The 16,401-nt window shown below is 22.3% G+C and overlaps 2 protein-coding genes across 15 annotated transcripts; one reads left to right on the forward strand and one right to left on the reverse strand.

Annotated features, from left to right (window-relative positions):
* Positions 1-84: 84 nt before the first annotated feature.
* LOC122718467 (protein polybromo-1) lies at positions 85-12,942 on the reverse strand. Of its 14 annotated transcripts, none has more exons than XM_043943524.1 (29): positions 12,813-12,936; positions 12,496-12,585; positions 12,062-12,176; positions 11,722-11,967; positions 11,493-11,621; positions 11,244-11,423; positions 10,719-11,163; positions 10,543-10,655; positions 10,326-10,424; positions 10,190-10,252; positions 9,499-9,651; positions 9,266-9,433; positions 9,032-9,198; positions 8,608-8,902; positions 7,778-7,870; positions 7,393-7,598; positions 6,957-7,296; positions 6,280-6,864; positions 5,998-6,155; positions 5,760-5,932; positions 5,497-5,669; positions 5,295-5,366; positions 3,789-3,971; positions 3,432-3,554; positions 2,524-2,767; positions 2,303-2,453; positions 1,302-1,351; positions 962-1,079; positions 85-884 (listed from the first exon to the last, which is right to left on the reverse strand). In XM_043943524.1, the coding sequence occupies exons 3-29, from the start codon at positions 12,164-12,166 to the stop codon at positions 668-670; spliced, it is 5,049 nt and encodes a 1,682-aa protein (XP_043799459.1). In that variant the 5' UTR covers positions 12,167-12,176; positions 12,496-12,585; positions 12,813-12,936; the 3' UTR covers positions 85-667. The 14 variants fall into 14 exon arrangements, 13 of the variants coding, with proteins under 13 accessions (XP_043799459.1, XP_043799458.1, XP_043799457.1 ...); XM_043943523.1 differs by having other exon boundaries at positions 12,712-12,923; XM_043943522.1 differs by having other exon boundaries at positions 12,496-12,625; positions 12,712-12,923.
* A 645-nt stretch (positions 12,943-13,587) lies between these two features.
* LOC122718464 lies at positions 13,588-15,899 on the forward strand. Its single transcript, XM_043943510.1, has 4 exons — positions 13,588-13,673; positions 14,289-14,498; positions 14,735-14,927; positions 15,588-15,899. The coding sequence occupies exons 2-4, from the start codon at positions 14,295-14,297 to the stop codon at positions 15,695-15,697; spliced, it is 507 nt and encodes a 168-aa protein (XP_043799445.1). The 5' UTR covers positions 13,588-13,673; positions 14,289-14,294; the 3' UTR covers positions 15,698-15,899.
* The last annotated feature ends 502 nt before the right edge of the window (positions 15,900-16,401 follow it).

The raw sequence follows: 16,401 nt of genomic DNA on the forward strand, positions 1-16,401 counted from the left end.
TTTAAAAAAGTAAATGAAAATATTATTAAATATTAAAATGTATGATTATATAACATAAGATTAATATTCATAGATACAATAATAGTATTATTTATATTAAATTGTTTTTTGAAGTGCATTATTTAATATTTACAGTACAGTTTCATTTTACAGTATGAATACAAGAAATTTCAAATTTCATGATGCGCGATACAAAATACAAAATTTTCGTTATGAAAAGTTAAAATTAAAAATAGCGAAATATTTACAAAGTGATGATTCTTACAGTGTAATATTTTTGTCCTACTCCTAACAGATCCATAGACGTATCGAAAATAATGCTTATAGTATGTATTTTATTTAATGAAGAAATTAATGTTTTACTAATCTGAATTGTTTCTGATAAATATATTTGCAGATCTTGCATTTGTTATTGAAAATCTTATGATAAGAAAATCTTTTAATTAATCTCTTATTATAAATTGAAAATGACTAAAAATATGTATTATAATTAAGTTATATTTGAAGTACTAATTAGAATTGTAAAATAAAAAAAAATCTAAAAATATAAATATACTCATTCAAAATAATAAATCTTCAGTCTTTCATCTAGCATCGACGGACCTGAAAATTGTAGTTTTAAGGTAGCATCGAATAGTAAAGATTATAAGTCTTAACGAATTATAAACTATAAAGTTTTATTGATGGCTAACACATCTCGCATCATCATATTCCTGAGCGTCCATAAAGCATTTACCACATTTCCGTGGTTGCCTACACCATTGCCTAACCATTCAGCCGGTAATTTCGTTACATCAGGAATTTGTGTATTATCAGGATTAGCATTCATTTGTTTGTCCCAATTTGATATGTACCGATTTTCTACATTTAATGCTTCAATATACCTATAGTTGCAATACAAATATTTATATATATATATTAATAATGTAAATTAAATTGTAAAAATATTCAATTTATTTACCGTAAATAGGCATCTGAATGTAAAACTCGACTTGGTCGTGGAGGAACAGCGACAAACATAGGTTCTGGTTGTTTGGTAGCAGGAATATTGCTTGTTTGTGTCGCAGCTGCCGATGTTTCTATAATGATGATAATAATAATAATGATAATAATAATAATAACAATAATAATAATAATAATGACGATGATAATGATAATAATAATAATAATAATAATAATAAAGATAGAAAATAAAAATTTTAAATATAGAATTAAAGAATATTTATAAATATTACTATAGTAAATATTAAATGAATTTTAAAAAAAAAAATAAATTATTCATTTCAGTAAAATATTATTACCTGTTTCCATAGGTGGCAATACCGTTGGACCTTTTGATGCCATATAATTTCTGTAAAAAAAAATGTAAATGAAAGTAAAATATATTGCATAAATTTGAAACTATTACAATAGTAATGTATTATTAATCGGAATCGTATCTGTTATCAATTTTAAAAAATTTTGAGTATTTTTTTTTTTTTTTTTTCTTAAGTACAAGTATATCTATGTTTCAAAAAAAATTCATTATATATACCATAAGTCAATTTGTCTTCATTTTTGAAATATGAAAGATATAAATTATATATGAAATATATATATGAGATTTAAACTATTTAATTTTTGTGATAATTATTTTTTTGAAATTATATTTTATATTAATTTATACTAATTTATACAAATTATTTAAAATGATATATTATATGCATGCAAATAAGTGTCCATTATTCGCATCATTAAATTGATCTGTTGATGTTAATAATTATTTTTTTAATATATGCTATCAATATACAAACATTCGTTTTTCGATTTAAATATCTTTGATTTCAATCCAAAAAAATTTTAAAGAAATAAATCTAAAAAAATAAAAAATATTAGATTGAGAAGTTCATGTTCATTTCTTTTTATCTATTTATTAGGAAAAATCTTATTGAAAAATATTGTTATATTTTTTAAAATGTAAATTTCATTCATTCAAATTTCATGTTTCAAATAAATAATTATTATTAAATAAATCAAATAACTTGAATGTTTAATTACTTTTGATTCATATCATTTCCATATTTCAATAAAATTAGTGATAATAATTTTTTGCTCAGTTCCTAAATATATTAGCAAAGTTTATCGATTTAAAAAACTCTGTAGACAGATACTTTATATTTGTTTGTTTTAAATTCATAAAATTAAAGATTACTTGCGGAACCAATTTCAAAAACTAGTAACATACCAACGGTAAACGAAGCTAAACCATAGCCGGTTAACATAGTATTATTATAGTTTATTATACAGCACTTTGACATCATACTTGCTTCTTTCCGAAGGAGGTATTATACGTCCATTTGATTTAAGGATATGTACTTCCTTAACATGCCTTGCGAGTCTTTGTACACTTGGAAAAGGAGGTACAGATTTTTTTGTGCGGCCACAACCACGCCATTGACATTGAAATTCCACATCTATGAAAAAATATATTTTTCAATTTTTTATTTATTTATGATGATATTCAAAATAATATAAAATACATACCGCTTGCAGCATTAATAAAGGATGATTGAACATGTCCATTTTGTTCTGCAATACAATGATCAATACAATCAGTCATATCTTCAAATTGCCAATCACAATTATCCCAACAACATTCATAAACTACATCTTGCAAAGCATTAGTGCCTACTGAAACATTATTTCCTTTAAGTTGTCCTCCATCTTCATTCATTTTAATTGCTCTTTCTTCCCAAGCTTGTTTCTCTCCTGCTGGCAATTTCCTCCACTGAAATATAAAAAAATATTTATATATTACATTCTTCAAAAATAATATTTTGATATTTTTTGATAACAATTAATTTTTAAAATCTTTTTCATCATTAAATATGAAATAATCAAGAAAATTAATTTAAATTATATAAATTATAGAGAAGAAAATTAAAGATATATATTATAATATGTAAATATTAATTTATGTCATTTATAAATTATATAATAATAAATAATATATTATAAATAAAAAAAAATGAAATATGTATTTCAATATTTAAATTAATTTATAAATCGTATGTTATTTATATTTTAAAAATATTACATATAATAAAAATAATAATAAAAATAACAATAACAACAATAATAATAATAACAACAACAATGATAACAACAATAATAATAAGAAAAAAAAGAAGAATAAGAAGAAGAAGATTAGAATAATAATAATTTTTGTTTTAGAAAAAAATATTGATAACTAACTTTGAAAAAATTTATACTTGTGATGCATTTGAAAGGAAGATAGAAGCATGCAGAATATATTTCCTTATACAATATTTTATAAAATGCAATAAGCATTTTTATAATATTATATTCTGAAAATTGAATTTGTATACTTTCTCTCTTCAATAAAAAAATTATTATAATAAAACTAAAAATCAACAATAAAAAATAAATACCTCATTGCCAACAATTCTGCTAATCTCCCCAAAGGATGATTCAGGATTGTTTTGTGTAATCTGCGTTCGCATTTTACTCGAATATAAAATATAGCCCGTAACTAATTTCTTACCCGCCGTTTTCTAAACAGAAGAAAACACAAATTATAATATCACATATTATAGGAAAAAATATTAATATTATATCTTCAGAAAAGATCTTATAAAAATATCTAATTGTTAGATAACAAAGTTTAAATGGTGCAAAAACAAAAAAACGTATATGCTGGCATATTTTTCTAAACAAAAGTAAAATGAAATAAATAAAATATGATATATGAACAAGTTATAAGCAAATAATGTCACGATAAGTCCTACCTTTTTAGTTGATACAGGTGTTTGAGTATTGGAGAGCACCGGTTGAGCTTCTGCAGATCCAACGGACGGTGGACCACCAGCGTCCATGCTGTCCTCCCCAACTCCTACTCCTACTCCCACTCCTAATCCTACTCCCATGCCTAGTACATCGGGTTCCAGCTTCGGTAACAATGGTGATGCTTCCTATACCATTTATGTTATGTTACGTTCATTATCCGTTACCGAATGAAATTTTCTTTTTAATATTTTAAATTGATGTAATAAATTTTTACTAACAATTTTATATAATGCTATTAAGTGACAAATTTTTCTTGAGCACAAATATTCATATAAATATTTATTTCTCATTGAAATATAATTCTCTTTAATAGATTTAATCCGATTATAAAATTCCACTATTATTGGATATCAACATTAAGTCTAACAGTAGTAAAAATAATACAATTTTCAATATTTGAACTTCTTATATATGTTCTAACAAATTATAGATATTTAGGCATTAGTACTTGCGTTCCATTTAAAGCATAATATTTTATTTTTATATTATTTGGGTTAGAGTGACATGGAAGCGAGACTTTTTGGTGGTATTTATATATCATATATGTATATATATACATATTATTAGAGATAAACCCAACAGGTGCTCTGAATTTAGATCCATGAAAAACAATGTCTAATTCTATAAGTACTATATAGAAAAATAGAACTTTAAAATATAAATTATATTTTATATAAACAAAACACAAAAAAATAGATTATATATATATATATATATATATATATTATATATACATATATATAATATATATTACATACATATATACACATATATATATTATACAGGATAATATTATAATTAATATTCATGAAAAATCTTTACAAGGTCGATTCTGAAAACCAAAATAAACACAAAAGTTGATATATAAAAATAAATAAGGTATATTATTAAGTAAAATATATTTATATTATTATAAGCAATTAAAATTTACATTAAAAGCAAAATGCAAATAAAATAAGATTTTATCTCTATTACATCATCATTTTACTATTCTTGATTCATTTTATCTAACATGAACTTAATAAATAAATCTCAACTAACGTTATTATATACTAGCTTTTATGTTTATTTTGGCTTCTAGAATTTTCAAAAGATATCCCATAAATATATATTTATACCCTGTATCTTATGATATAAATATATATATATATTTATATACATATATATATATTTATATATATATATATATACACATATATACATACATAACATAAAAAAAGAAGACAGAAAAAAAGTGAATATGCCGGCATAAATAAGAAACATGCTTAGATATGAATTAATACAAAACCTTTATCACATACAAGTCATATATTGGAACAAAATATATAGCAACAATAAATTTTACAATAATTTTTAATAATAATAATTTCCATATGAACTTGTATGTGATTATCAGAAAACATGCATTTTTGTTATATTATTAATTGAACGTAAAAAATAGAAATTACCATTTCAAATTGAGTTGAACTAGAAGTAACAGACTTGATTTGATTTTGCGTTTGAGCCACATCGCCCGGAACCTATAACACACACATGGCATGCAAAGCAATATTCAGTTAGTTGCATATCAAATAACAGGCATATCAAATAACATATCGTTACCAAATTTTTGCATAGAATGTTATTTAAATGCTTAAATTTTATATGTACCTTAGCTGGATTAATAGGTCTTCGGAAGAAGTAAATTTCATCTTCAGTTACTGCTGAATTATGATTAAATTTTTTTAGACCTTCTTGACCGAGTTTTTTCATGAGACTTTTACTTTCATCATATAATGATTCACAAATATATACATCATCTTCTGGAATTTCTGTTGGTCGGCCTATATAAATATGTAAATTTATATGAAAATATAATAGTTTTTTAAAATATATATATTTTTTAGTTTTTAATTATTTTTTTATATATTTACTACAAATATATTCTCCATAGTCAAGAACAGCACATTTTCCAACAATAGCCACAATAGGATGAGTGCCATCAACTGTTGATAGAAATAATTCTTGTTTATAAAATAATTTAGTAGGAGTATGTGGCACTTCTGCAGGCATCAATAGCCATGGGCCCTTAAAATAACATTTTCCACTGAAAATAAAAATGATATAATCACTTCAATCATAAACAATTAATAACAAACGCTTATTACATACTCTTTTGTTGACCATATAGCATCAATTTGCGCAATTTGTTGTCTACCTCCATCTGTTGCAACATAAACAAAGTCTCCAGTTTTTACAGAACCTGCACACGTATTGTATTGCTCGTAATAAGTATTTTCTGTATCATCTGAGTTATACAATATTACATTCTACAAGAAAATAATTGATTAAAGGAAAATTTTCATAAAAATGCAAAATTAGTTAATTAATGTAATATATAATTACTAAGAATTGCAAATATTTTGTAATATTTTTTCTAATGATATCACTTACAGGTCTTTCTTTTTCTGTTAATTTTTCTCCTTCTTCTAACTCAGCAATTTCTTCTTTATGCTTTTCTAATCTTTCCTTATATACTGATATCACTCGCTTTGGTTCTAATGGTTTATCTCTTGGAATTAATTTTAAATGATCTGGATCAAAATTCCAAACTTTGATTTTTTTAAAAGCTCTTGCTTTTGTAGAATATCGTGATTCACATACATAAACATCTTTTTCTAAAAAACCTTCAGGTTGCATTCTAAAATAATCCTTTACACTTAAGACACAACATCTTCCAGCTACTTTAGCCAAAGGTATAGCTACATGAGCATCACTTTTAAATAACTCCTTATCAAGAAATTTTCTAGATGCTACATGATAAGTTTCACTTGGTCTATAAAATAAATTGCCATATAACATTTGTTGACCTTCTGCATTTGTCCATAAACGTTCTATAAGAACTACACTATATTCCATGCCTCGTTCTGTAGGTTCTATATATGCAAAATCTCCAGCTCTATATATTTCTTGATTAAAACTCATAGATCCACCACTATCACTATTACTTCCTTCTGTATTAGTATTTGTTTCAGAATCCTAAAAAAATACGTCAAATATATTTTTTTATTATTATAATATTAATATCAATATTTTAAAAAAAAATTATTAATATTATAAATTTTATATACTTTTGTTTCATTTCCATCACAACTTTCATCTTCATTAGGTAATGATAATTCTTGTTGTAATTTCACACGTTTTAATTCTGCAACTTGAGCAGAAAGATCAAGAAGTGTATAATTAAGAGCTGGTGAATGTAATAAATCTCCTCCTCGAGTTACTTCATCACGAGTACGTAAAAAAAATGCTTGTAATTCTACACTATCTTCAAAAGGTTGCGAATCTGTACGTGATAATCTTCTAGCTCTTTCTAAACATGTAAATACATCTTCTTGAAAACGATCCAATCGTTTATATACTCCACGATCTAATCTTCTTTTAATTAAATCTAATGATAATCCTCGTATTCTATGTAAAAAAAATATTTAATTAATAAAATAAAAATAAAAATATTAGATAATTTATTATTATTACTTAATTTATTACTTAAATTAAAAAACATACTTTTTCCCATCAATGATATCATGTTCTGGAAGTTCTGCCATTGAATCTGAATAACATCTACCTTCTTCATCTTGATGATTATAAAGAGCAGTAAAAATTGTTGCTAATATTTCTTGAATTGCGGCCGATACATCTGGTACACTTTCTTCATCTTCACTTAATTGTAATTTTGTTTGGAGAACTAATCTTTGTAAAATTAAAGCATCCTATAATATATATAATATATATAATTGAGATTGTAAATTATTTAAAATGTTAAATATTATTTTATTTAAAATATATCAACATCAATAAATCTTGTTTTACATTAATATGTTAATAATATTTATACTGTTTTTTAAAAAAAAAATTAAATGAGTAATATTCTAAAAGAAATATTGTTTACTTCTGTTTCATTCTTCTTGCATTTTTTTGATAAACGTTGATCTACTTCCTTATCTCTCATTAAACGAATAAAACAAGGTCGAACTTTTAATGCCTTTTGTACAGAAACATTATTTCTATTATTAATATTTCCTTGTTCAAACATTTTGAGCAATGTGTATATATATATGTGTGTATATAATATACATATATGTAAAAAAACTTGCAAATCTATAATACTTTTATAGATATTCACTGAACACTTTTTCATGTGTTTAATTTATGTTTATTATTTTGATAAAATTGCATGTTTGCACCAGTTTTATTATAATACTTATTCATAGAAAAAAATTCATTTGTTATTTTATAAAATCCTTATATGGAACCACATGAAACGACAAAGCTACGAAAGAAGCTAACTTCAGGTAACCTCAAAAACTATAACTGTAAACAGATCGAGCTTTCCATGTTTTAGCGCGAAATTTCGATTGGAGTTCTGACTTCCATATGATTCATATATTTCATAGTAATAATTTTATAAACTATTTTCAATTAATTATAAATATAATAATAATAAATATATTTTTCGATATAATGCAATATATATAATATAATATAATTTGTATTCTCTTACTAAAGAGGATTGAGAAAATTATCAATAATTGCTAACAATTAATAATTTTTTTAACAATTTTTTTTTTACCATAAATATTAAAAATTATAATATTTAATTTCTAAATAAATAAAACATAATTTCTTTTAAAAATTAGTTTAATAAATTAATAAAATTTTATTTTAAATAAATAATTAGAAATCAAATGAAAATAAATACATATACATTAATATACAAACCTTATATATTTGTGAATCGGGTTCATTATACTTGCAAGCATTATCAAACATTAGTATAAAATCTGATACAAGTTCATCCAAATTTTCATATCCATTATTTTTTAAAGTGGACGCTATTTTCTCCATATTCATTGGTTGCTTAATAACTTCATAATAATCAGGATATTCATTTTTATTTGGTAATTTCATAAAAATTAAAGATAATTGTCTTCCTTTTCCATCATGATAATCTTTTATAGTATCATACATAGTTTTTAATTTTTGTAAATGTAATGGTACAACTTTTTTAGGTCTCCTATGTATTATAAAAATATGTATGATGTATATATTATTTATATTATAATTAATTATATTGATTAATTATATTGATCACAATATTTTTAAAAATGAATTTATGTATGTATACACTTAAAATATTACATACCCAACATTTCTAGTAGGAGTAGATGCACTTGATTTTGTAGGTTTACCTGTTTCAGGTAAAGGACCTAATTCTTTTACTTTATCCATTAAAACTCTTTCAAGAGTATTTGCATCTTCATATATTAAAGAACCTTCTTCATTATATTGACGACAGTTATTAAACATTAACTAAATGAAAATATAAATATGAAATAAACATGATATGTATTCATAAATATATATATATATAAAATACCTTAAAATCTTGTATTAATTCATTTTCACTTTGATATTTTTCTGCTTTAATATTAGCTTCAATAGCTAACATGTCAATTGGTTCTGCTATTACTTGATAATAATCTGGGTACAACTTTTTAGAAGGTTTCTCCATAAACATTAACATTGGTTGTCGACCATCTTCACACTGTAATGTAATAAACTCTGTATTGCTAAACTTCAGTCTTGATAATTAAAATTGGAATTACTTACAACGTATTCTATAACACATTTAACTAGTGCATACAATCTTTTTTTCAATGGTATATTGTCTTTATATTTTCCACGTGTTAACAGATTTGAAGCACGTTTAATAAGTTTAGGTTGATGAGAGCTATTTTCAAATTCACTATCCGAGTCTGAATCCTATAAATATAATAAAAAAAAAAAAAACCATAAAAAGTATATATTAAATATTTAATGTAAGAAATCTTTTTATTAAAAATTTATATTAGCAACTCATATAAATGTTACAATAAAATAGTTATAAAACATAAATCAAAATATTTTCTTAAAAATTTTTGTTAATTTATTATATTATTAATATTATATTATATAATTCAATAAAATTTCAAATGAATAAAATATTAAAATATTTAAAATTTAAAATAAAAGATGTTCGGACAAGTTAAATAAAAAATTTAAAAAGATTAAGATTCTAAAGTAAAACAAAAATAATAGTATGCAAAAATATTCATTATTTTTCATTGAGCTTATTTTTCAAATTATAAACAAGATAGAATTATCTTTATCTCGTGCAAAATTAAATAATTTATGAATTATTTAATATGTTTTGATGGACATTTTGTTTAAAATTTTTGTAAAATTTGTGTAAAATTATCTTTTAAATTTTCTATCTGAATTTCGTCCAAATATTTTGTATTTTAAATACAATTTTATTTACCTGATCAAATTCTAATAGTTCCTGTACTTTTTCTTGCATAATTTTTTGTAATTTCACAGCACACTGAAACATAAAAACATAAATAAATAATGCAAATTAATTAATCAATTATACAATTTTTTAATTAATATTTTACCTTATATAATCTAGATGTATGAATATTATATTTTTTTGCATTTTCAAACATTATATTCATATCACCAGCTACTTCGCTTACAGTACCATATTCGCCTTTCTATAAAAATTATTATATATATATATAATATATATAAATATATTCTATAAATTATTGTATATAAATTAAACAAAAACAAGTCATAAAATATAAAATAATTTTTATTTTTATTATTTACCTTTATCTTGGTACGAATTTGTAATAAAGAAATAGGATTTTTAATAGTTTTATAGTAATCAGGATACAATCTTTTTGATGGTAGTTTCCAAAAATATTCGCTCATTCTAACTCCTTTTAAAAAAAAAGAAAAGATTAATCAATATTGTAATATTTTAAAAAAATTTCATAAAATACCTTGATTATTAGGAGCTGTTCTAATAGTCTGAAATAATTGCCATTGTGGGTTATCAGCTTCTTCAGTTTCTGCAGGTTCTTCTTCTTCATCATCACTTTCTTCATCTTCATCTGGCAATGTTGCAGTTTGAGCTATTAAAGATTGCGCCATAGTACGACTTCCTCTTTTACTTCGTGTTGATGGTGCAGTTGTTGCAATTTTTGGAACTGCGCTGCTTAATCCAATATCTTGTTTTCTTGCTGCTGCAGTAATAATTTTTTTTAAAAGTTTTGCATCTTTATAAATTTGAGAACCAGGTTCATTAAATTGGCAAGCATTACGGCACATTAGCATTAAATCTTTTTCCATATCTGTAATGCTATTATAGACTCCTTCTTGAATTTTTCTTGCAACTGTTTTTAAATCTACTGGTGTTTCAATTACATCATAATATTCTGGATATAACTGAAAAAAAAATTGTTTATATAATAAATTTGTTTAAAACAATGATTCATTAATACTTCACCAGTAAGAATTTTTCGAACTTTTTTAGATGGCTTAAGTTGAAACATTGTATGTAATGGTCTATTATTATCAGCTGGATCTGTTGCTGTCATAATTGCTGCAAATAAATCTTCAAATTGTTGCATTGTTTCTTCATCAGGATTTGTAGAACTTTCTGATGTATCTTCTGCATCTTCTTGTTTTGTTGTAGCTTTCCGAGCCTACATAATTAACATTATATTAAACATTGATAGATAAATATACATATATATATATATATTTTTACTTACTAATCGTCCCACTTTTAAAATAAGTTTTCCTTTAGGTTCTGGATCTTCGTATTCTTCCATAATACGATTTTTTGTATTTATACATAATTCCCAAAGTTCAGTAGCATCTTTATATTCAGGAGATGTACGCTATTTTGATGAAATAATTTTAATAACTTAAGAAATTCAAAAATTAAGATATATTCTATATTTTGTTAAACAATGTATATATTATGTAAATATACATTACCATATAAAAGGCTTTTGCATTGTTAACCATAAGTTGAATATCAGCTGCTAAATCATCCATATCCCTATATTCATCTGTTCTTAGCTTTTGTTGAACTTTTAATAGATCTATAGGATTTGTTACAACATCATAATAACCTGGTTCTTGTCTACGTTTAGGCACACGTATAAATGCATCACATAATAATGTTCCATCTTCTCTTTTTTGATTACGTAGTACATCATATAATTGTTGGCACAAGTCACTCTAAATATTAAATAAAATAAATTTGTTGGTTTATTAAATTTATATTATTAAAATTTTTTATTAACAATATTTTTTAATAATAACAATAACTCACAGGATCTAATTTTTTTCGTCTTTTTGTTGGTTCAGGTGGTATATCATCAGCATCATCTTCTGTTCCTCGACTTGCAACTGAAGATGTTCTACGGCGCTTGTTCATCTTGAACAATCTTATAAAATAAGCAACATAAACATGTATACAAACAAAAATATACCAATATTTTATATTAATACAAGATTGATGTATCATAAATTCACATCTAAGTCATAATGTCATTATAAAGGAGATATACAGGATATACATAGGAGAAATTAGCTATATGTTGTCCAACTAATACAATGTAATTAAATCACTTGACTGCACAAAATCAAGATGTAAACAAAAATTTTATGAAAAGAATTTCATACACAATATATTAATTTACTAAGTATGTTACTTTACAAAGAAAGGCGTACGTATTAAGTATGAAAATAATCGAGATACACAACTTCAGCTTAAGAAAATTTCGCCGCCATGATATGTCGCCACTGTGCTTCAAAATGCAGAAATATACAGCATTTTAATTTTCGGATGTAATACTGCAAATAAATCCATCTTGGTTGAAATTTAATATAAAAACTACAAGACAATCGCATTTGAATAGCTAATAAAATAACGAAAGAATATGATCGAACTTCATAACAAACTATCAAAGTAAAATTTACCGCCATATCAAAACCTCACAGTATTTTTAATATTGTTCGTTCACGAATAATATCATTTTTTCTTTTGAGGCACTCATGTTATCATTTTCTGAAATCCTCACCTGTCGTTAAAATTTGTATAAAAAGTTTTTCATTAATATACAACATGTAAAATAAAAGCGTTACAAATATACTACACTTTTCATCTGCAACGCACGATGACACACGACTTGGCTAACGCCATGCCGTAAGCAACCGCGAGTTTATAATCATACGAATTGAACGATCCTATAGCTAGAAATAGAGACTACGTTTCATATATCCTTTCATCATAAATTTACTTAGTCGATAAAGTAGATTTATTTTAAATATTTCATATTCTATAGAAAATAATTTTATATATTTTTATTTTACTAAATAAGTATTTTAATTAAATTTAATGGGATTAAATTTTATATAAATAAGATATTAATTTGTTTTATTATTTTAATTATTTATATAATACATTCATTTCGTTAATTTATTGTAATTTTCGTAATTTTAAAATTTTATTTATAAAATTGTGAATTAATATTAATCAAGAAAAAGAATTCAATTTAAAATAATATTTGTCTAATAATATATGTTATAAGTATAATATTCGATTAAAATAGTTTATACAAATATAAATTTTATATTAAAATAAAATAAAATTTATTGAATTTAATTTGAAAAAAAATTTCCTAAAATTATTTTTTACTAAATAAAAATTTATTAAAATATATAAATATTTATAAATAAATATATAAAATATTTTACGTATATATTTAATATAATAACCGCTATTTAAAAATCGATTATTATATATCGATATTATAAAATTCGATATTTAGATATATATAGATAATAATGTATAACATGAAACATTTGTGAATACATAGAACTGTGATCTAACCGTGTTAGTAGCCATTTCGCTTTTCTTGGAGTTGGGATTGGCAAAGAAAGTAAGATTTTACGCAATAGACATCATTACTAATTATTAGTATTAATGAGAAGAAAAATTATATTATTAATACACTATTAATAAACTATTAACTATAGTAAAAATAAATATATTTCATTTTGTTAATTAAATTCTTTTTATGAAACTTACTCTATTAGATAACTACTGAATACAGTGATTAATATATAACATATTAAAAATTCTAAAATTTTTAGTTATTAATATTTGTGTTATATATTTTTTGATATATTTATATATATAATAAAATTTATATTTTCCCAAATTAAAAATTTAATCTAATATTTTGTTACAATATTTTTTGTATATATATATTAATAAATAAAATCATGATTTTAATAAAAAATTTAATTATTAATTATTATTTTAAAAAAATTACTATATATTTTATAAGCTAATAAAAATCATAGTATCATTATAAAAGAAAATCATAATTTTTATAAATATCAATATTTCTTAATGTTCATTAATTAATTATTTTAAATTTAATTTTTGAAAAGCTCATATTAATAAGGAAAAATACATCTCAGTATTATAGAACATAAATATAATAAAATTATACATATTTTTTATTTTAATTTAATTTATATATTTTTAGCATACAATGGCAAATAAATTATTGCTATCATATCTACGACAAAATACTTCAATGTGTGTTCGTGGATTATCAGCAATGCCAGAATTTCCTAACAAAATTGGTAATAGAGATGTAGTAGGTAATGGATGGAATGGTGAAGAAGCTTACTTAGACCGAAGTGATTTTCCTCTGCCTGCAATTCGTTTCAAAGCAAATACTCCAGATATAATGGTAAAATAAATAATATTTTTAATTTATTTTTATAATTTTTTAAACATTATTTATAAAATATCTTTAAATATTTATTTACACCAATGTAATATTTAGATATATTAATATCTTAATTTTTTGTTTTTAATTTATATTTTGGATATATTATTATATTGTAAAATTTCTTTAAAATATTACATATTTTATGTAGATCATATTATGTAAGATAAGCTAATTATTTTAATATTTTTATGTAGGCATTACGAGAAAAAGAGAAAGGTGATTGGAAGAAATTATCAATAGAAGAAAAAAAAATATTATATCGAGCTAGTTTTCGTCAAACATTTAGTGAATTTTTAGCCCCAACAGGAGAGTGGAGAGGACATATTGGAATAGCACTTATAGGTGTATCTTTTAGTCTTTTGACATATATATTACTCAAAATTTATGGTAAGTATGTAAATATGTGTTAAAAATTTATAATATAATAGTTTATATATTTCAATATAATTTATAAATATATCATAAAATTTTATAAAAAAAAAATTATTCTGTTAATAATAGAAGTACATCAAATTGAGAAATATATATAATTATTATATATATTACAATATACAAAAAATATACAAAAAATAAATTTTCTTAATTAAGAAAAACAATGAATATATAAAAAATTTTGATTTTATTATGAACTTTTAAAATTCAGATCAAAATTCAGATTAATTTTAAAATTAGATCAATTTTTTAATTTAGAAAATAAGATATTTTTTATTATTTTATTTTTTATTATATAAAAGTTATATATAAAAAAAATAATTTTTTTTATATAAAAATTTTTCTATTAAAATATCTAATATAACCTATTAAAAATAATATTAATCATTTTACATGTACATATCTACTATTCTTATTATACATTTCTAATCACTTTTAATCCAATTTTTAAAAAAAAAAATATACAATTAAAAATTTTCTTTCTTTTCTTTAGATTAATATTGTAATATTATATATATATATATAATTAATAAAATATATATAATTAATATATTTTTAGTAACATTTAAATATAATACTTGTTTCTCTAATACCATATAATATGGAATCTTGCAGCATTCCCACCATTACCAGAATCATTTAATGAAGAAAACAGACTTGCACAACTGGAACGTATGAAATTACTTCAAGTCAATCCTATTGCTGGAATTAGTTCAAAAAATTAGTTCAAAAAAATGTTTTTAAAGCATAGCAAAAAGTACAGTCTACTATACATTAACAGTTCTTTAATATAAACTTCTATATAAGGTTAGTAAGAAAGAACTTTAATAAATTGAACATCTCTCTTGAGATATAAAATAATTTTATTATGTAATTTTTGTGTCTATTCTGTATAAACCATAAATATAATATTATTGTTCATATATATGTTTTTGCTTGTATCAATTTACTTAAAACCTCAGAATATCTATCCAAATAAATGTCCTAAAACAATGCTATTTATAGCAGACAATATAGTATTTTGTATAGATATTACACTTTTACAATTATTGTTTTAAAAAATTATTATTTTATTATAATAGTAATATAATTATATATATATCCAGTTATTCTATTTTTATTTTTTTTTCATTTTAAAATTGTTGTTATTTTTATAAGATTATTTTTTTGTATAAACTTGAATATATATATCCAAAAAGGAAAAGAAAGAAAGGAAAAAAGAATTATATGAAATATTATGGTTATATAAATCTTATTATTTGAATTAATTGAAAATTATTTTACACAAAAAAATATCTATTGTAATCTATTGTAAATAATAAATTTTAATGTAAAAACATATATAATAAAATATATTTTCATTTTTGATCTTACAGACAGAAAGCAGAAGGAAATATACCGCTGTATGTGTATGTATTAATTTTTTTTA

This window comes from Apis laboriosa, unplaced genomic scaffold (assembly GCF_014066325.1).
Source record: "Apis laboriosa isolate Shangri-la unplaced genomic scaffold, ASM1406632v1 scaffold645_cov152, whole genome shotgun sequence".
NCBI lineage: Eukaryota > Metazoa > Arthropoda > Insecta > Hymenoptera > Apidae > Apis > Apis laboriosa.

Excerpts from the sequence above, each read along its gene's own strand:
- LOC122718467 (XM_043943516.1), bottom strand. The coding sequence starts at position 12,256 with ATGATACATCAATCTTGTATTAATATAAAATATTGGTATATTTTTGTT. Across the intron at positions 3,972-5,294 it reads GTTCAACTCAATTTGAAATG|GAAGCATCACCATTGTTACC; the intron begins GTAATTTCTATT and ends TAAATGGTATAG. Across the intron at positions 1,352-2,302 it reads CCTCCTTCGGAAAGAAGCAA|AAATTATATGGCATCAAAAG; the intron begins GTATGATGTCAA and ends TTTTTTTTACAG.
- LOC122718464 (XM_043943510.1), top strand. The coding sequence starts at position 14,295 with ATGGCAAATAAATTATTGCTATCATATCTACGACAAAATACTTCAATG. Across the intron at positions 14,499-14,734 it reads CAAATACTCCAGATATAATG|GCATTACGAGAAAAAGAGAA; the intron begins GTAAAATAAATA and ends ATTTTTATGTAG. Across the intron at positions 14,928-15,587 it reads TATATTACTCAAAATTTATG|CATTCCCACCATTACCAGAA; the intron begins GTAAGTATGTAA and ends GGAATCTTGCAG.